Source organism: Crocodylus siamensis, chromosome 14 (genome assembly GCF_052110815.1).
Source record: "Crocodylus siamensis isolate JL-2025a chromosome 14, ASM5211081v1, whole genome shotgun sequence".
Classification (NCBI taxonomy): domain Eukaryota; kingdom Metazoa; phylum Chordata; order Crocodylia; family Crocodylidae; genus Crocodylus; species Crocodylus siamensis.
Window position 1 is genome coordinate 2,746,416 of NC_143408.1, and position 17,917 is coordinate 2,764,332.

At 62.8% G+C, this 17,917-nt stretch overlaps 1 protein-coding gene across 4 annotated transcripts in view; it reads right to left on the reverse strand.

Annotated features, from left to right (window-relative positions):
* The window catches only part of ARHGAP45 (Rho GTPase activating protein 45), a 34,478-nt gene extending 17,468 nt beyond the window's left edge, over positions 1-17,010 (reverse strand). The window contains exons 1-3 of one of the 4 annotated variants that reach the window (XM_090027248.1): positions 12,284-17,010; positions 8,541-8,871; positions 4,331-4,474 (exon numbers count right to left, since the gene is read on the reverse strand). In XM_090027248.1, the coding sequence (XP_089883374.1) occupies positions 4,331-4,474; positions 8,541-8,871; positions 12,284-12,373 (565 nt within the window). In that variant the 5' untranslated portion in view covers positions 12,374-17,010. Of the gene's footprint in view, positions 1-4,330; positions 4,475-4,585; positions 4,771-8,540; positions 8,872-11,559; positions 12,237-12,283 lie in introns of those variants that run through there. The other 3 variants (XM_090027247.1, XM_090027246.1, XM_090027249.1) reach the window with 3 other exon arrangements.
* Between the last annotated feature and the right edge of the window lie 907 nt (positions 17,011-17,917).

Genomic DNA, 17,917 nt, shown 5'->3' on the forward strand with positions numbered 1-17,917 from the left:
TGGGGAAGGGAAGGGCCTGGTGGGGGATGTGCATGGGGCCAGGGGAAGAGGGGATCCAGGATTGTCCTCAGTGTAGTGATCCCCCAGGGTTTATCCGGTCTAGCTGCAAATGTCTCCACTGATGGGGCTTTTACTGCTCCCCAGAGGGGCTGATTCCCCATTCAGCACCAGCCAGGACCCCCTCGTACACAGCCCCTGTTTCTCCCAAGGTGAGCTGCACTATTACTCTCCCATGGGCCTCACCACAGGTAATAACCCTGTTGACTTGTAGCCCTGTTTTAATGCCACGTGTTTCCTGTCTTGGGCTGCCTTGAGCACCTGTAGCTTTGCAATGGAAAGGGCCACGCCAAGGCCACCACCAACCTAGGCCAGGGAGGCTGCTTTGGGCAAGGCCAGGCAGGTGGAGCGAGCCCTTCTCTCCCGCCCCAGACTTTGAAGTTTAACTCCAAACGTTGAATGCGGGCCTGATCCCCCCCAATTATTCATCATCCTGCCTCTTGCGTCACGTGGCAGCGAAACACAACCCCGCCGCTCCAGTGGCACAAGTGCAGGCAGCCGCGCGGGGTGCAAAGGATGGAGACTCAAGTCTCCCGGTCCAAGACTGGGAATCTGCCTCCGCGCCCCTGGACTCGGCCAGTTTAGCTGCCGCGTGACCTCTGGGCTCTCGACATCGCCCACGTCAGCGCTTGCCGCGGTCGTGCTTGCGCAGACCCTGGCCCGCGCCGGGGCCCCCGAAACAAGCTGATCATCAGATCTGGTTCCACCCTGCTACGGAGGTGCTTCCTGTGCCCTGCGGTTACGGTGTCCAGGAAGCGAGGGCAGTGACGCAGGGTGTTGTGCTTGCTTCTGTGGTTAAGGCAGCCTTCCCTTCCCCCTCTGCGACGGCTCTCCAAAGGCTCGGGCCCTGCCGAGGATTGCAGCCTGACACAACCGCCTCTCATAAACACGAGGACCTGCCAGCGCTCGGGGGGAGGACTGATTTCTTGGCAGTGGCACCCAGGAGCTCCCTCCATGCTCTTCGCTGGGCTTGGGATGAGGCCTGACGTGGCCCCGGTGACAGCCGAACAGGTGAACCCCTGTTGAACGTGCCCCACAAGGGCCCCTCCATCCTGACGGGCCCACAGCAGCCGGGAGCTGCTCCAGCTCCCAGCCAGGAAGCTTCGAGTCTGGAGCTCCTGCTGCAGGAACCGCTGCTTTTATCTTGAGCCCCCCAGGGCAGTCCCAGCTGCGTCTGAGATGGCAGCTCTTCGAAATCATGCGTTTTTCTCCCCTGCTTTCTGCACTGAACCAGCCCGAGCAGACCCAGCCATGCATTTCAATGGCCCCAGCTTGACTGTGAGCTCTCGCACCTGTTGCACCCTCTGTGAGCAGTGCGTGCAGCCCTGTGGCATTTAGCAAGCTTCCCAAGCCCCAGCCCCTACCCATAAAACAGACGTTAGAATAACAATAGCACATCCTTCGCGCTCCCCGCGCAGACTTCAGGGCCTGTAACCTCTGGGTCCTGCAGGGATCTGGCTCCCTGGGTCCCATCCTCTGCTGCCTCACAGGCTGAGCCCTCCCCTGCTCACATCTACCAGGGAACGAGCACAGGAGATCGCCACCGCCCTGAACCTTTCAGCTACCGAGGGACCAATTCATCCCTGGGGGACAAACTAGGACCACTTCGGGGCTGCTCTACGCGGGGGCCTTCACAGCCGGTCCCCGGAGAGCTCTGCCGGGTGGGCGCCGGTGGTGGATCCCATGCGCCTGGGTAATCAGCTGCTCACTGCGGATCCGTCCTGTTTTCATGTTAATCAGCATCTCGTTTCCCTAATTGTGTGGACTTGCCAGCGTGGCTACTCTTCATCATAGCCAGTGGGACATCTCTTAAGCCACGCTGGCGTTTCCCCTTGAAAGCACTAAGACAGCAGCAAGGGCAGAGGGTCTGAGGGTCCTGATTTTCAGACCTGGTTTAGGTACCTCCATCACACCAGAGAGGCAGGCCAGGCAGGTGGAGTGAGCCCTTCTCCCGCACCCCGGGCTTTGAAGTTTAACCCTAAATGTTGAACACGGGCCTGATCCCCCCACTCCTTGAGGGTGGGGCCTCGAGGACCGGAGCTGAAGCCAGCTAAAGCAAACTGAACGGTTTCCGTCCTTGCAGAAAGTCATGCTGAAACGCCTGCACTGGGACCTCTGCATCGCGGCCTAGTCCGGCGTCGCGGGTAATGACTCCAGGGCCCCCGGAGCTGGGCAAGGCTGACAAGCTGGGGGAGCTGGCCTTTGAGAGCAGCCTGCAGGCTCGTAGCCTGCCACGCCGGGCTGCGGCGTGTGGAAGATGAATTGTGCTGGGAAGGGAATCCCAGGCATGTATTTGTGCCCTAGCCCCTCAAGCGCTTTCCTAGATGCCTCCCTAGAAGGAGTTGGCTCTGGCCGTATCTCTTGGCTCAGCACAACAGGCAAGCTGAGGGCGTCGTGTCCCGAGGCTTTCCTAGCTCTAGTGATCGCAACCATGCAGGCGAGAGTCTCCAAGCCCCGCGGACTGTCCCTGAGAGCAGGGCCTCTGCCCACGTCCTGAGCATTTCCCACTCCACGCTGAGCTAAATCTCATCTCACTTCTTTATATTGCAGGGATGCCCCCTCCTCGCAGGCCACGACCCCCCGCCCCGGTGCCAGGCGCTGTACAACACAGCAAAGAGATGGGCCCTGCCTGAAGGAGCTTGCATTGCCCCCAGCCACGTGTGAGCAGCTCCGTGCCATTCGCTGCTCGGGATTCACGCCAACGTGAGTGAGGGGCTACCCGGGCCTCTATAAGGGCTGCTGATCAGAGATGGGGCTGTGCCGTCTCCCCGGGCGAGTCGCTTGACCAGGCATCTCCAGGTCATTTGGAGGGGAGCTGATTATCTGCTGCTGTGGCAAGTCATCTGCTTTGGGTCAAAGCAGGTGCCGCGGCAGGAGCGAGCGCGGCATCCTCCCGGGTTTGGCAGTGCCTCCTGCGTGCGTGAGCGCTCCCACCAAGCGGGGGGCAACGGGGAGCTGTGTTCGGAGGGGCCAGGGGTTGTAATCCGAAGGGACCTGGAGTTGCAGCAGAGATGCAGGGGCAGTGAGGAGGCTCCAGGCCTGTGTCTTGCTCTTGCAGGGGCCGGAGAGAGGAGCTAGCTGTCGCTTTGGTCTCTAAGCATGGTGGTCCCCTTGGATCGGTGAGGAGGGCGTGCAGCATTTTTGCTACCCTTTGCTGGACAACCGGTCCCCCAGGGGAGAGGAGTGGGAGCTGGGGAAGCCCTGTCACACCGAGGAGGGGCTGGGACTCTAGGAGCCTAGACCTCCAGGCTCCTGTCAGCCCAGAGCTGGGGCTGAGCTCTCCAGAGAAAGCCTCATGGCAGACGCTGGCCTGACCCCAGCCAAGCGGGGGAAATTCAATCACGGGGAAGGTTACCAGCCCTTTCCCCGATGAAGTGGCAATTGCAGCAGGGTGAGGCCTGCCCAGCTGACAAGGTCAGGGCTGGTTTTGCAGCCCAGAGGGTCACCTCCCCTGCCCAGACCTTGACGCCCGGCTGGAGCTCCTTTGTCAGGGATGGCCCCCCCAGCCCTGACCCAGCCTCTCCCAGCAGCTGCCCTGGGGCTGGATCTTGACAACTGTGGCTAATCAATGCTGCATCCTCCAGAAAGCCCAGCCGGCTCTGGCCCCCCCAGGAGAGATGCAAAGGATGGACCTGTCCCTGCTCTAACTCCACCGACTGCAATGGGGTCCCTAACTAAATTCAGTGCAGTGGCTAATGAGTGCGCTAACGAGCAGCAAAGGGGGCATGTGACCTTGAGGAGCGGGTGACACAGCATGTGAGAACAAGCAGGTTGTGGGGGCCAAGGACAGCAGAGGGATCCCAATAACGGGATGAACTAGGCGCTGGGCTGCAGGGACCCTGCAGAATAGATTGTGGGGAGGAAGCTGGGCAGAAAAGCGGTCTTGGGGGCTGGAGGGATGGTCGTCCCCCCCCAGCACTGCCACTGCACCAGGCAGCCAGGCCAGCGTGAAGGGCACCACTCTGCCACGGCCCCTCTGGAGCTGGGAGTTGAGCCCCGGACCTCTTTGCCTACTGCTCCTTCCTCCCGGAGGCAAACGAGCTGTTGCCATTATGGTTTGGATCAAGGAAATCTTTGCAAAGCAAGGGCCAGACTGGGCTCTGCTGCTGGCCCCGGTGCCAGCCTCCCTCCCTTGCTGCCCCGAGCGGGATTTGAATACCCAGCATGCCCAGGAGTCCAGGCAGCCACACCAGCAGGGGCCAGCTGAGCCGGTCAGGTACTGGCCACCCCTGGCCTGGGACCCGCCATGAGCAAGTCCTGGCGGCCATCTCACCTTTGATCCTGGAGATGAGGGTCCCGGCAGCCGTGAGGGTCTCCAGCGTGTTGAGCAGCGGGTACTTGTTGATCACCTGGCGCAGGATGCGCAGGGCTTCCCCGAGGCACTCGTGCGCGATGGGCCGCTGCGGCTCCACATGGTCTGCGGCAGAGAGGTCAGAGCGGTCACCGCGGCCCACCGTGCCCCTCCGGCAGCAGCCGCAGCAGGGCCTGGCCCCCCACCCGCCCAGCCCCAGGAGCGGCACCGACTCACCGCGGGAGCCCAGCAGCAGGCAGAAAGCCGGGGGCTGCCCGCCCTCCAGGAGGGCACGCAGGTTCCCACACAGACACATGCTGAGCCCCGCCACGCACCAGCTCCCTGGGCTCAGGGGCCGGGAGAGCCAGCTGATTAGAAAGCCAAGCTGCCTTCACCCCAGCCCGGGAGCAGAGCCCTGGCCTTCCTGATCCCATCAGTCCCCCGCAGCCACTGACTGGGGTGGGCGTTTGCATACCAGCCCCTGCAAGGCCTCCCCCTCCTCTCCCTGTCTCCGTGCGCATCAGGGCAGCCTCCTGACCCTGGCTCACACCTCCCCAAACCTGTCCAGCGCCCGCTGCCCTTTGCTCTCTCCCCTCCTCCCTGGGAAAGGGCTCGCCGCATTCCAGCCTGGCTGGGTCCGAGCCCCCGAGGCGGGAGCAGCCTCCCAAGGGTAGTGGCAGGGTGGCCCGGGGCGATGGGCCTCAGGCAGGGAGCGGGAGCGTGGGCTGGGGTAGCACTAGGAGACCTGGCAGGAGGGCCCGGAGACCTCGCTGAGCGCCCTCGGCAAACCGCTGAGCTTCCTGCACCGGGCGGCAGCGTGGCCTAGTGGCTGGAGCACAGCACAGGGCATGGGGGGCAGTGAGGCAGGGCTTCGCTAGCACGGCGGCGACAAGAACGAGGTAGCAGAGATCGCTTTCCCCGGGCAGCACAGGATGCACCGGCACGGGGGACTTGGGCCCTGAATGCCGGGACTGACTCTGGGTGGCTGCGAGCCCATCAGGGCTCTGCGCCTCAGTTTCCCCATCCCGGAAAACCCAGGGACTGTGCCTCCTTGTGGGCAGTGCCTCAAGGGGAGCCCAGAGGGAAGCTGTCTGGGTACTACCCCCTGCTCTGGGGTGTTGCTCGTCTTCCCAGCAGCTCAGCAGCATCGCCAGCGGGGTCTGGGGGCTCCTCGCTGGGCTCTCGCGTGATACCCACAGAGGTAAGGCGGCCGTGCCTTCCTGAGACAGGGCTTGGAGGGGGAGGCAAAGTCCTGGGCTGAGCTCGGTCTTTCCCCGGTAGCTGAGCTCCCCTTGAAAGCAAGTCTGGAATTTCCTCCCTGCTTCCTTCCCCTGCCCTCCCTGCCCGGAGGCGACCCCCCCGGCTGCCACCGCCCCGGCGCGCAGGAGGCCTGGCTGCTCCTCTCACCCCCCAGCCCCTGCCGTGAGCGCAAGGGGCTCCGGGGCCTGGGAAGTCTGTTTACTGGCAGGAAGGGAAGCTGGATGTTGGGAGCTTCCCCAGGAAGCCAGTCCCTTCTGCAGCTCTCCAGATAAAGCTGCCCCGATCCTCCCCCCCGAGCCGCCCTGAGCGGCCGCGCTGGGATTTGGGCCCCAGGGAGGCCGGTAGAAACGGCTCCCCGAAGGGAACCAGAGGTGCTCCTCGTCCGACCGAGCGCACGGCAGCGTGCGCTGGCGGGCAGAGCCAGCACCTGTGAGCCGGGGCTCCTGGGTGCTTTCCCCAGCCCCCATGGGAAGGCTGTGATGTCACGATTAAAGAAGGGACTCAGGCCCCCGGGACTCCCTGGTCACAGCCTGGGCTTGATTTGGGGTGAGAAGAGCAGGGGTGGGCGTTAGGACTCCGGGGTGCTTTCCCCAGCTCTGCCACTGATACACAGCCCGGCCTTGGGCAAATCTGTGTCCTGCTCCGTGCCTCAGTTTCCCCTCCTGCCCCGTGGGGCTCAGACAGCGCCCCTGCCCCAGCCTCGTGAACGGTGCTGCGGGGTGCTGAGCGAGCAGTGTTGTCACCGTTACCCGTGCGACGGCAGCACGGCGGGGGGGGCTCCACGATCTCTGGGGCGTCTGATTGACCCAGGGACACCCGAGAGCGCAGTCCGGCCCCTGGAGGGCCACGTGGGACAGACGCCACGCCGCCGTGGGGTCAGGGTGGCTGCGTTTCACGCCGACAGCTCTGCAAGGGGCAGGGGCAGGGAGAGGGGCTCTGGAGCTGCCCCGTGGACAGCCCTGGAAGAGGGGGTGCTGCCGCCTTCTTGGGGGCCGCGGCAAAGTGCCTGGGCCTGTCAAACACAGGGCAGGGGAGGGATTTCCTCTGCGTTCTCCCTCTCCGTGGGCGCTTTCGGAGGGGCAGGCAGAGATCGGAGGGGCTGGGAGCAGGGAGCGGTGTCTCTGCCAGGCCAGGATGCAGCCCCCACGGCTCTGAGGAGCCCCCCCAGGCCCAAACTCCTGCCGGCCCCGCTCATGCGGGCTCACAGCTGCTCACCCGGTCCCTACTGGCGGCTGCATCCACACCTGCTCTCCAGGCCCAGCAGCCCTAGTGTTGAGGAGAAACCCGGGGCGTCGCAGCCTGCTGAGATGCAGCTTCCTGCCGCTTTGCACTACCTCTGCCCAGCCCCGCTCAACCTGGCGCTCCACGGGCTTTAGCCTTGGGGTTTTCTGCTGACCGAAGGCAGCCCCAGCCTCCCCCCCAGCTCCCACGTGCCCAGCACGGCCATCTAGCAAGGGACACGCCGCCACGTGGAAGCTGGACGCCCAGATCTGGTCTTGCTGGGAGGCTGCCAGGAGAGCCCTGTGCCACTGTGCCCCCTCCCTTGGGGGCCGCCTCTGCCCTCCGGGGTCCAGCCCTGCCGTTTCCACTGCCAAGGGGAGCATCAATGCGTCTGTAGGACCGGGAGTGAAAAACAGGGCATCATGTGACCCCCGCTGCCAGCCCCACCCTGGCTACGGAAAAAGAAAGATATGCCGTTTCCTTTGTCTTCCAGCGAAGAAGCCACTTAAAGGGGGCAGGGCAGAAACTGGGGGACCCCCCCCCCCCCAGCTTCCACAGGCCCTGCAGCGAGAGCTCGGCCCCATCGCCTCCTGCGCTCTGCCCTGCCAGGCGAGGCCTCAAGCCAGGGCGGCGCTGGGGGCAGAGAACGGGGCCGGGGGCTCGCGCCGGGTGCCACCCGCCAGCGGCCGCGTAAACAGGAAAGGCAGGCAGATGAAAATAGCTCGTGGGTAGGAAGTCGCACTGTCCTGGCCCAGCTCCCCCTCCCCACCGTGGTTCCCGGCCCATCTCCCTGCCTGCACCCTGCCCTGCGGGAGGGCAGGAGGAACCACCCCCCTCCCACCAGCCCCAAGTGTCTTTGCAGCATCCACCGTTTGCGGCCTGCAGCTTGCGTGGTCGCCCGCTGCATCCCAAGACCCCCGCGTCGGAGCCACCCCCGGCGCCGGGCGTGCCGGGCTCCCATCACGGGCTCCCCTGTGCGGCTGTCCCGGGCAGACGGGGTGGTAGGGGGTGGCCCACGTCTGTGAGCCCACAGGAAAGCTGCCTGGGCCCACGTGTGGCCGCCTTGCAGGGCTCATCCCCATGGCCTCCTCCTCTGGGAACAAGAGCTGGGTTCAGCTCAAAGGCGCCGCAAGGCGCCTGTCTCCTTCCACCTCCGGAGCCCTCTTTCTCCCTCGTCCCAGGGTTTAGGCGCGAGAGCGGAGCTGCCAGGTCTGGGCCCAGCCGGGTTTTTCCACTGCCCCAGCCACAGGCAGCAGCGCCCCGTGATTCACAGTGGTGTGACCAGCGCTGGGAGGAGCGGACCACAAGTCCCATGCTGACATCAAGCCCTGGAGGCTAACGCCTGGCACAGATCACACCGCACGCCAAGCCCTGAACCACGTGCCTCTCGGCAGGGAATAGGGAAGTGCAGACCCCGGGATCAGCTGTCCTGGGCACAGCTGCCCACATCTGCACCCCCGCTCCACCCCCAGGGCCAAGCTCTTGGGAGATGTAGGGAAGGGGAGCGATTTTGGGGCTCCCACTGGCCTGAGCACAGCGTGAGTGGGAGTGCAGGGTGCCAGGACCCCGTGCACGGCTGGGGAGCCCACCTGGACCCCTTCCTTCACGTCCCCCTCTTCCCCCGGCATCTCCAACACGAAGCAGCCCCTTGACCTTTTCAGCTCAGCGTGTCCCCATGAGACCATCCCCAGCCCTCGCACCCGGGACTCACCGTCTCTGAGAACCACATCCCTCAGCTTCTCCAAGGCCTCAGCGAAGAGGGCCACGTAGGTCAGGAGCTGCGGGATGTCCTCTACCTCGATGAACGGCGCTTCGGCACTGTCAACGGGGCTGTAGCTGGTGGGGGTCTTGTGGCCCTTGGCGATGCCCCGGGTGCCCGCCGAGGCCAGGGGGAAGCCGGCGGCGCTGGCATGCCGGCTCAGGCTGGTGGGCCGCTTGAGCGTGCCCATGGCACTGGGGCTGCTGCTGAGCTTGGGGCTGGACAGACCCTGGTCGGCCAGGCTGGAGGGAGGTGCTTCAAGGCAGTCCTTCCGCGGCAGGTCCTGGAAGGGAAGGAACAGCCATGAGAGGATGAAGGGGCTGGGGAAGCGGGGGCTGCCGGCGCACGCGGAGGAACCCGATGGGACGGAGATTGTCTGCACGCTCATCAGCCTTCATCCGAGCGAGGGGAAGGAGCATCACGGTGAGAGCAGGGGACCGCACGTCCGGACTCCATCTCCGGCTCCGAAGAAGAGCGGGGGCTAACTGGGCAAAGCGAGGCACCTGGAAGAGGAGCGTGGCTGCTTGTCGCAGCCAGTGACCTGGGCCCAGGGGTGCCTGGCTCAGCTAACAGGGTTGTGCAAGGCGACACTAAGTTTGCATGCCTCGGTTTCCCTATTTGCCGCCTTTTCCAGGGAGGTGCTGAGGTCTAATGGATCCCTGTGCTGCTGGGACCAGAATCTGGCCCAGTGTCCTTCCTGCAGTTAAGTCAGTGAGGGTGCCCTGCGTTTCCCCCGGGATCACGGGGATCTTTTAGTGGTGAAAGGCCAATGCCTCCTGATCAGCAAGGCTGCCTGCACCGTTTGCATGCAGCAACCAGCAAAAGCATTTTGGAGGAGGAGTGAGACTGTCTTTTGGTAATCAAGAGACTCTCCAAGGGCAAGGATGGTGAGGGAGCCTCCCAGTGCAAGGGGAGCAACTGAGCAGCTCGTAAACGCCGGCCAGCTATAAATGATTCATCGCCCAGGGCTGTAAAGTGGCGTTCTTTGCCCTGCATGTGGAGCCCCTGCTGACATCAAGGGAGAGGCCCCGAGTGATTCAGAAGTGACTGTGCCAAGATGGACCATGATGTTGATACCAGAAAATGATGCCCTGCCGCTTCATGCAATGGGACACGGCTGGAGCGGAGCTGGCGGCTGCTCCTCGTCCACCGCTGCCCGCAGGAGACGCCGCAAGGACCAGAGCGGCCCCCGCCTGCCTGTCCCACCCAAGGCCTGGCGGGGCTGTTGGACAGTTCCTGTCTCTTCTCCTCCTGCGGCTTTGGCGACTCCTCTATTGGGAGCCAGAGGCAAACTTCAGGCCTGGGATTTTCCAGCGGGAGACTGGAAGCACAAGCCCCCGGCTCTGAGTCCCATCTTCTCCTTTCTGGAGGCGCTGTCTGGAGAGGGACAAGGCGCCAAAGCCTTTTGCAGAGCCCAGAACCGAGCAAAGCAGAGCGCGGAGCTGGGCGGCCCCAGCCCCGGCACAGGGAGCGAAGTGAGAGCTTCACGCGGCCTCAGCGATCGGGATTGCTCAAGGCTTCCCACCAGCCTTGCACAAGTAAACAGCCCCCAGCCCTGGGCCTTGCACAAGCGGCAGAAACCGCCGGCTCCTCTCTCTGGACACGGCTGGCTTCTTCCCTCTTCTCTTCCAGGCCCTGTGGTATCAAGCGCTGGTCATCCCTGAAGGAGGCGTGACCAGTCCTCTTGCCACACAGGACGGTAGCGGCGCCGCCATGTCCTGTTCCCCCGGATAGGCCTGTACCCAGGCAGCTTGGCAATTTTGGGAGGTGCATTAGGGCGGACTGGCGCGGGTGCCTTTTCTTAGGAAACATGCAGGATCTCACCGTGTTCGAGAAGAGCACTGTGGCGAGACGAGGCACGGTCACACCCTGAGGTCGCCCGAGGATGGCCCACCATCTAGCCCATTCCCAAGCCAAAGGAGCCGTGACTTCCTGCAGAGGATTTCCTGGCAGATTCAGCTCTGAGTTACTCCCCAGCCTCGGGGACAGCAGCGTGGTCCCCTCCCTCTGATCCCGCAACTTGGGGCCCGCAAAATGGCCTGCCCCACCTCTGAATGGGGAAGGCGGCGGGTCTCTTAAAACCTGTCCTAAACAAAGAAGCCCTGGGAAGGTCTCCTCCTCGCCTGGACACTCATGAGTCACTCCCTCCCCACCGTGCCTCGCCTGGGGGTTGAGTTGCATCAGAAACTAGGTCTGATAACAGCAACCGTTTCCGTTAGAAAAGAGAAAGCCGGGCTGGCTTTTCTGAGGGCTCAGCAAGCAGAGATGCCCACCTGCGGCGCATCGGTTTGCACGGCGCGGAAGGCAGGAGCAAACCCGGAGATCCTCTACCTGCTTGCAAGTGGTGCCCTGCAGTCTTCCACCCTGGAGCCAGTGTTCAACCTGCTGTTATTGCCCCTGTCAGACAGCTCTTTGGTGGCTCACGTCAGAAGGGCATTTGCCAGGTCGCAGTCCAGTTTTCAGGCCCCGTCACAAAAGTGCAACATGGCTGGCAGGGACGGGCCCCGTATCTACTGCCTTTGGAGAGCCTGCAGAGTGCCACCCCCCCGATTTCTTCCTGGGCGAGACCCTGCCTGCATCACCCCTGCTTCCTTGCGACACCTGGCCCCTGCCTGCAGCTCTCTTAATGAAAGACGGCAACCTCACCCCAGGAGGCTGCTAGTGACCGCTGTCCAGGAAGGAAAAGTGAGGCCATCCGAAAGGCCTGGCTGCAGGCGACCCCCAAGCCAGGAGACCCAAGAAGACCCTTTCTGAGCCCTAGATCCAGCCCTGAAACCACTTCAGGGGTCCCGGGGGCCTTGACTGCTGTTGCAGCCCTGCAGGCTGGGAGGCAGCGAGTTCCTCTCTGCAGCGGTGGGTTGAACTCGGCAGCGAGATGCTGCCCCTGCAGCCCCAGGCACCCCCGAAGGAGCAGCAGGGAGAGGAACAAGCAGAGCCCAGCCCGTGGGTCGCACCCTCGGCTCCCACCTACCTTCACCCACGCGTTGGGTCTGTAGGAGACTGGAACCAGCGTGCTCCTGTGGGAGCCGGAGTTTGTGGCCATCTGCCTGAGCCCCACCGAGTAGGGGCTGTAGCTGTTCTTCCTCACCGAATGTCTGTTCAGCATCCCTCTGAGCGCTCGGACTGCGGCCAGGCCCACCCATCCACCCCACGTGCCAGCCGAGGAGCGGGGCGCCCGGGGCCGCCGGACGGCTCTGCGCAGCCTCGGGGCCCGCGCCCTTCCCGGGACAAGAGTCTGGGTTCAGGATGGGCTCCGGCTGCACGTGGGCATGGGTGTGGAAAGTGCAGCTTTTTCCAAGCCGGGAGGAGGACGAAGCTGGGAACGTCCCTTTTTCTTTGCCTGTTGAACTGTCCCCCCCGGGGCTGTTCTGGAGGGGCCGTGCCCGTCCCTTTGTCTGCTAGAGCCCGGGGGCCTCACCCAGCTCCACTGGGATGTGACCACATCCGTCTGCCCCTACAGCCCTGTCCCCCAGTGCACCCCTTGGTCCTCACACCCTTGGCTTCGCCCTCTGCTTCGACGCCCGCCGCCAGCCACTTCCCCTTCCCTCCATTGCGGCGTCTCTCCCCCTTGGCTGGTCACGGACGGAGCTTTCCTGGGATCTTTTCCCCCTGGCGACTCCGCGCTGCCCTCCAGCCCCACGCAGCCGCCCTGCGCATTTGCATCGAGCGCCTCGAGAGGATGCAGCGCTACTCACCGCCAGCACTTGCGGTATGGGGCTTCCTGCCCTGCTCTTCTTTGAGATGGACGGCGTCTTCATCAGCTCCCGCTTCTTCCTTGAAAACATCTTCCCCGCAAGCCGAGATGGCCTCGCCCCAGAGCAGCCCTCCGCAGCGTCTCAGGCCTGGGGTCCTGTCCGGCGTGGCTTCCCTATTTCCATCCGCCAGGCTTGGCTCCAGCCACGTCGAGGGCCGGCGGAGGTGTCCCGCGCAGCTGCAGCCCTCACAGCTCGGGAGCGACTCCCTTAGCAGTTCAACCACATTCACTGACTTGACTGTCAGGGCTGGAGCATGTGATGCAGCGTTTTTTCCTGATTGGTCTGTCACGCTAACCTGAAAACAGTGCACAGGAAAAGGCAAACGCGCAGGGAGAGAGAGCAGGCGGAGTCGCGTCTTGGGGTCGGGAGTCTGGGCTGTTTTGTTTCTCCAGCCGAGCCAGGAGAGTTTCGAGGGCACGGTGGCTCTTCCCTGCCCTTTCGTGTGTCCCACCAGCCCATTTCACAGAGGGAACGTGGGGCCCAGGGAGGGTGGAGGCTTTCAGAGGCCCCCACCCTGGTCAGGAGAGGTGCCCTCTGCCCCCCATACACAGCAGCTCCCGTCCCTACCAAAGCAGGGCACCTCCCAGGCTGGGTAGGTAGGAAGCGGGCTCTACCTGTGTTACAGAGGGAGACTGAGACAGGGAGGGAACAGCGACCCAGGCAGTCTGCAGCAGAGGGGACTGGACCCTGGTATCCTGAGAGCTGGCCCAGCCTCTCATACCCCATTAAGTGACTTGCCCAGGGTCCCCCAGACAGCCAGTGGTGGAGCTGGGAACCGAGTCCAGATCCTTCAAACCCCATTCCAGTGCCTGCCCGTGACCCTGCGGCCCCTCCGCTGCCCTGTGAGACGTATCCCTCCCATTAGAGGCTCAGTAGCACTCGGCAAAGTCTTCCTCTGCCTGTGCTTGGAGCGGTGCTGAGCCCCTGAGCCCTGGCCCTCGCTGGCGGGCCGCTGGCTTCCATCCAGCTGCCACGCTCGGTGCCACGACATGCTGCAAGAGCCAGGAGCTTAGCAGGCTTCAGTCGTGGCGGCGGGGAGCCCCTCGTATGATAATGAGACTATTCGGGACAGGAATAGACGATTACAGGACCCATGGGGGGGGTCTAAACCCTTAGGCTTCAGGGCCTCTGATATGGGGGACGAGAAGGGGCCCTCCTGCATGCAGGCCCCCCCCTCAGCTCCAGACCCATCCTGTTGTGCCCCTCCTGTATAGTAGGGCAGCCTTAGGGCGACCAGACCCGACGCTTTACTTCCAGGGGATTTGGGGGAACACAGAAGAGGCGGTGCCCCCCAGGGTGGGCACAGCCCGTCCTTCCCCTGAGCTCCACCACCACCTCCTGGCGAAGCGCGATAGCGATGCCCTGGCTGAGCACCGTGTCACTGGAGTTCCCCACCGGGCTGGGCAGGGACGCGCTCTCGCCATTGACGTCTTTGGGCCGAAACCGTCCACCACTTCCCAGCTTCAGTTCCTGAATGAACAGCAGCCCCCTCCCTCGGGGTGCTGGTAGCCGGGCAGCCTCCAGGCCCAGCTGAGGTGGGACCTCACTGTGCTAGGCGCTGTATGAACAAGCATCGAGAAAGTCCCTGCCTGAAAGCGCTTCCAGGCAAACCAGAGCAAGGGCGACGGGGGAAAGGAGGAGACGGACCCTGCGGTTAGTGAAGACCGCGGAGGGGAGGGAGCCGTGCGGTGAGCTTGAACAGCAGCATTAGGGAGCACGCAGCACAGCCTGCTCTGCCCTCCTGCAGTAACCTCTGGCTCCAGCTCCCTGCCCTGCAGTAGCCTTCCTGTAGGACTTTGATCACGTCACTCGTTGCTGTCATCCACCTGCTTCCTTAGCTGCAGCCACAAATGCTTGCATGTCTGGCCCTGTCACGTGCATGTGGCTTGCTCAGGAAGCACGCTCGCAACTTCTCGACGGCCTTTGCTTAACTGGCGCTTGCTCTACACTGCAGTAGAAAAGGCAGCTACACGCCCAGCCTCCTCTCCTGCGTCGGCGTGGGGCCGGTGCAGAGCAGAGACCTGCCCAGCAAGCAACACGCACACGCAAAGCACGTCCCCAAAAGCAGAGCGGCGGCAGATGGGAGCAGCCCCCAGGGCTTTCAGATCAGCGCTGAGTGGTGGGTTTGAGTTCCTGGCCTCTATGCCCACAGCCCGCCCCCATGGCAGCAGGCTGCCCATGCCTGTTCAAACAACCAGGTCTGTAGCATGGAGCTTGGCCAACGTCTGTGAGGAAGTCACATCCCCAGTGGCTTGCTCTGCTTCGCTTTTGTACAGCACCTTGCACCTGGAGATGCCGGCACAGTCCCGGCTATAGGTGCAGAGGGCTGCCTGCTGCACGGCTGTTTGTAGGGGAGCTGGTGGGGCAGAGGGGGGCCTCCCTGCTAAGGAGGTGCCAGCAGGGGCAGAGATTTCCAGCACAGCCGTGCAACGTGGGATGCGGGCAGCCCGTGCCAACCCTGACAGCGAACTCCTCATCCGCACTGCCCCAGTGGGCTGCGGGAGCCATGTGCTCCCCGAGAGAGGGGCTGCGGAGCGGGGACTGCTCGGGAAGGAGCAGATGGGAGCTGCCCTGCAGGCATCGGCCAAGCCACCGGGACTGGCTTAAAGGGAGCGGTCTCACAGGGACCGCTTTCTCAAGTGCCCCAGACAGGCCCACTGAGCACTCAGAAGCGCCCTGCTTGAAACAGCAAGGACTTCTCCACCTTGCCAGGTGCTCTGCTGGGAGCCGACCCCTCTGGGAAGTGCCAAGGAAAGAGGCCGAGGTCCCTTGGCAAGGCTGCCGTCGCCTCCCACTTGCCCTGGGTCCCTTCCCAGGCAGGAGCGGGGCCTTCGGAGGCGCAGCCGCTAGAGGTCACCCTTGGAGCAGAGTTTGGCCCATCCCAGGCCAATGCCCGCGAAGGCTTCCCTGGCTCCTGCAATGTTCAAGCTGCCTCCGCCTTTTTGCCTGGGTGGTGCATGACGCAGGGTGTCTTCCCCGGTGCACGCTTGTCTGACTCTGCACCTTCCTCTCTCATCCCCTCACCCCAGGGATCGCCCCTCTTCTATGGATGGACTTACAGGGCCCCCATCACAGCCTGGCTGCAGCCCCGTGCACTAGGGCTTTATCTTTCCCATTTTACAGGGAAAGTGGTGTGAGTGGCTTAGGGGCACATGGCAAATCTGTGGCAGTGCCAGGGCCTGGGACCCCCCGCCCCCCCCCCAAGCCCTGGACTGTAACCATGCAGTGAACCCCTCCTGACTGCGCTTGCCAGCTGAAGGGTGCGGCGAGCAGAAGGAGCAGAGTTGGAGAGCTGGAGCCGTCCCTTCGTTCTGTATTTGTACAGTACCTTGCGCAGTGGGGTCTTGCTCCGCGCCTGGAGCTCCCCGGTGCTTTCTCAATAGGTCAAAATGGAAAGAGGAGGAGTGAATATAATGGTGTTACTGGTTTAGCTTCTGACCTGTGAGCCTGTTCAGCCTGCATCGCCTGGCCCATGGTGTGAGCAGTGGGGACAGAACCGTGGTACTGAAAGGGGGAAAGGAGTCAGGAAATCCTGAAGAAACTGTGCTGGGAACAGGACCACAGCCACAGCGCATGGCACGGGTGCATCTTTTGTATGACAGCAGAAACACAGCCATGCTGACCCCAAACCTCCCGTGATCACACGTGTCTGGCTCCACGCCCCTTCACAGACCCGTGGAGATTAAAATGGAATGGGTATTAACTCAGCAAAGGGACGCGAAGTGGCAGGTCCCCAACATCACAGGACTCCAGCACCTGGTGCACGAAAATAAACCCTCACCAGAGTCGGCAACCCTGGCAGCTTCATAGCAGCCGCTTGCGTGTGGTCTAAAACCCACCCGAATTGGAGCGCGGGGCCCGAGCCAGAGCTGCAAATAGCATCTAAGCCTTTGCGACGGACCCGTTTTCCCAGTGGGGGCCCCGATCGCAGGGCCGGGCCCCCGGAATGGGTCCCGAGGGGCTGGAGCGGCACGGGGTCAGTGGGTCTGGGGTGCACGCGGGGCCGTGTGCGTGCTCTGCCTGGAGGTCGTGCTGCCTGGAAACGAGGATGCAGCGCAGGCGGGAGGAGGATTCTTGGCCTCCGCTTTCCACAGACATTCCTTAGCGCCGGGGCTTTTCCAGCAGCGTGGGCAACATTGCTCAGCTCGCGCTGCGGGTAACCAGGGGATGCCCTCTCTGCCTTCAGAAACCTTTTATATGCCGCTGAACTTCCCAGGCTGAGCTTCTGCCCCTTTACAGACACCCAGTCGCTGCAGCGAACGAGCTGCGATAGCTGACTCCATTCTCCGGTGGAAATGCATCCTGGGCCACGCTTTGGTTTTGCTTTTCAGGGAGATGCTGTGTGCAAGGGATCTGCCGACTGGTGCTGGCTCCGGCACCGGATTGTGTTATGTGCTGGCCTGTACGTCAGGGGGACGAACATTGAGGAAGGAAGAGAGCTATGGAAGCTGATGGGCAATTTGGCACAGGGACCGAGAGAGATAAGTGGGCCAGGAATTCATGCTGAAGGTTATTCTCTTCCATAATTGGTCTGTGTGTTTTTGGGCTGTCAAGGCTTGATCAAAAACCCAGCAAAACTAGTGGAAAGGTTTCTACTTGGCAGAGCAGCAGGGTGTGGAAGGGCTTCCTGACATGGAGCCGGTCCAGATGGACCGGAGTCGGCTTCCGAGAGAGGCCGCACCACAGGGTTGTCCGCACTAGCTCCGATCCGGAGTCAGGGGCCCAGCGGCCCTTCCCGCCCTCTTCCTCCCTCTCCTCCCCCTCTTCGATGGAGACCTCTGGTCCCCCCCGCCTAGCAGCAGATCCTGCTCCCAGCCGACCCTCGGAGGGCTCGGGTTCCTGAACCCGCTGTTCCCCCGGGCAGCGCTGCGTACTGCTTCTTCCAAGCCTCACGTCTGCCTGGGCCTGGGGCTCTGCTGGGAGGGGGCCTGCAGGCTCAGATCTGCATGGAGAAACTCCACAGGGCATCGTAGGGATGGACGGATGAATTGATCTATCAGTGGATGGATGCATGGATAGGAGTGTATAGATGCACAGGGATGGATCTATCAAGGGATGCACGAGATGGATGGATGGGGATGGGTAGATGAAGGGATGCATGGATAGCGATGGATAGATGGACAGGGATGGATCTATCAAGGGATGCACGAGATGGATGGATGGGGATGGGTAGATGGAGGGATGCATGGATAGCGATGGATAGATGGACAGGGATGGATCTATCAGAGATGGATGGATGGGGAAGGGTAGATGGAGGGATGCATGGATAGCGATGGATAGATGGACAGGGATGGATCTATCAAGGGATGCACGAGATGGATGGATGGGGATGGGTAGATGGAGGGATGCATGGATAGCGATGGATAGATGGACAGGGATGGATCTATCAGAGATGGATGGATGGGGAAGGGTAGATGGAGGGATGCATGGATAGCGATGGATAGATGGACAGGGATGGATCTATCAAGGGATGCACGAGATGGATGGATGGGGATGGGTAGATGGAGGGATGCATGGATAGCGATGGATAGATGGACAGGGATGGATCTATCAGAGATGGATGGATGGGGAAGG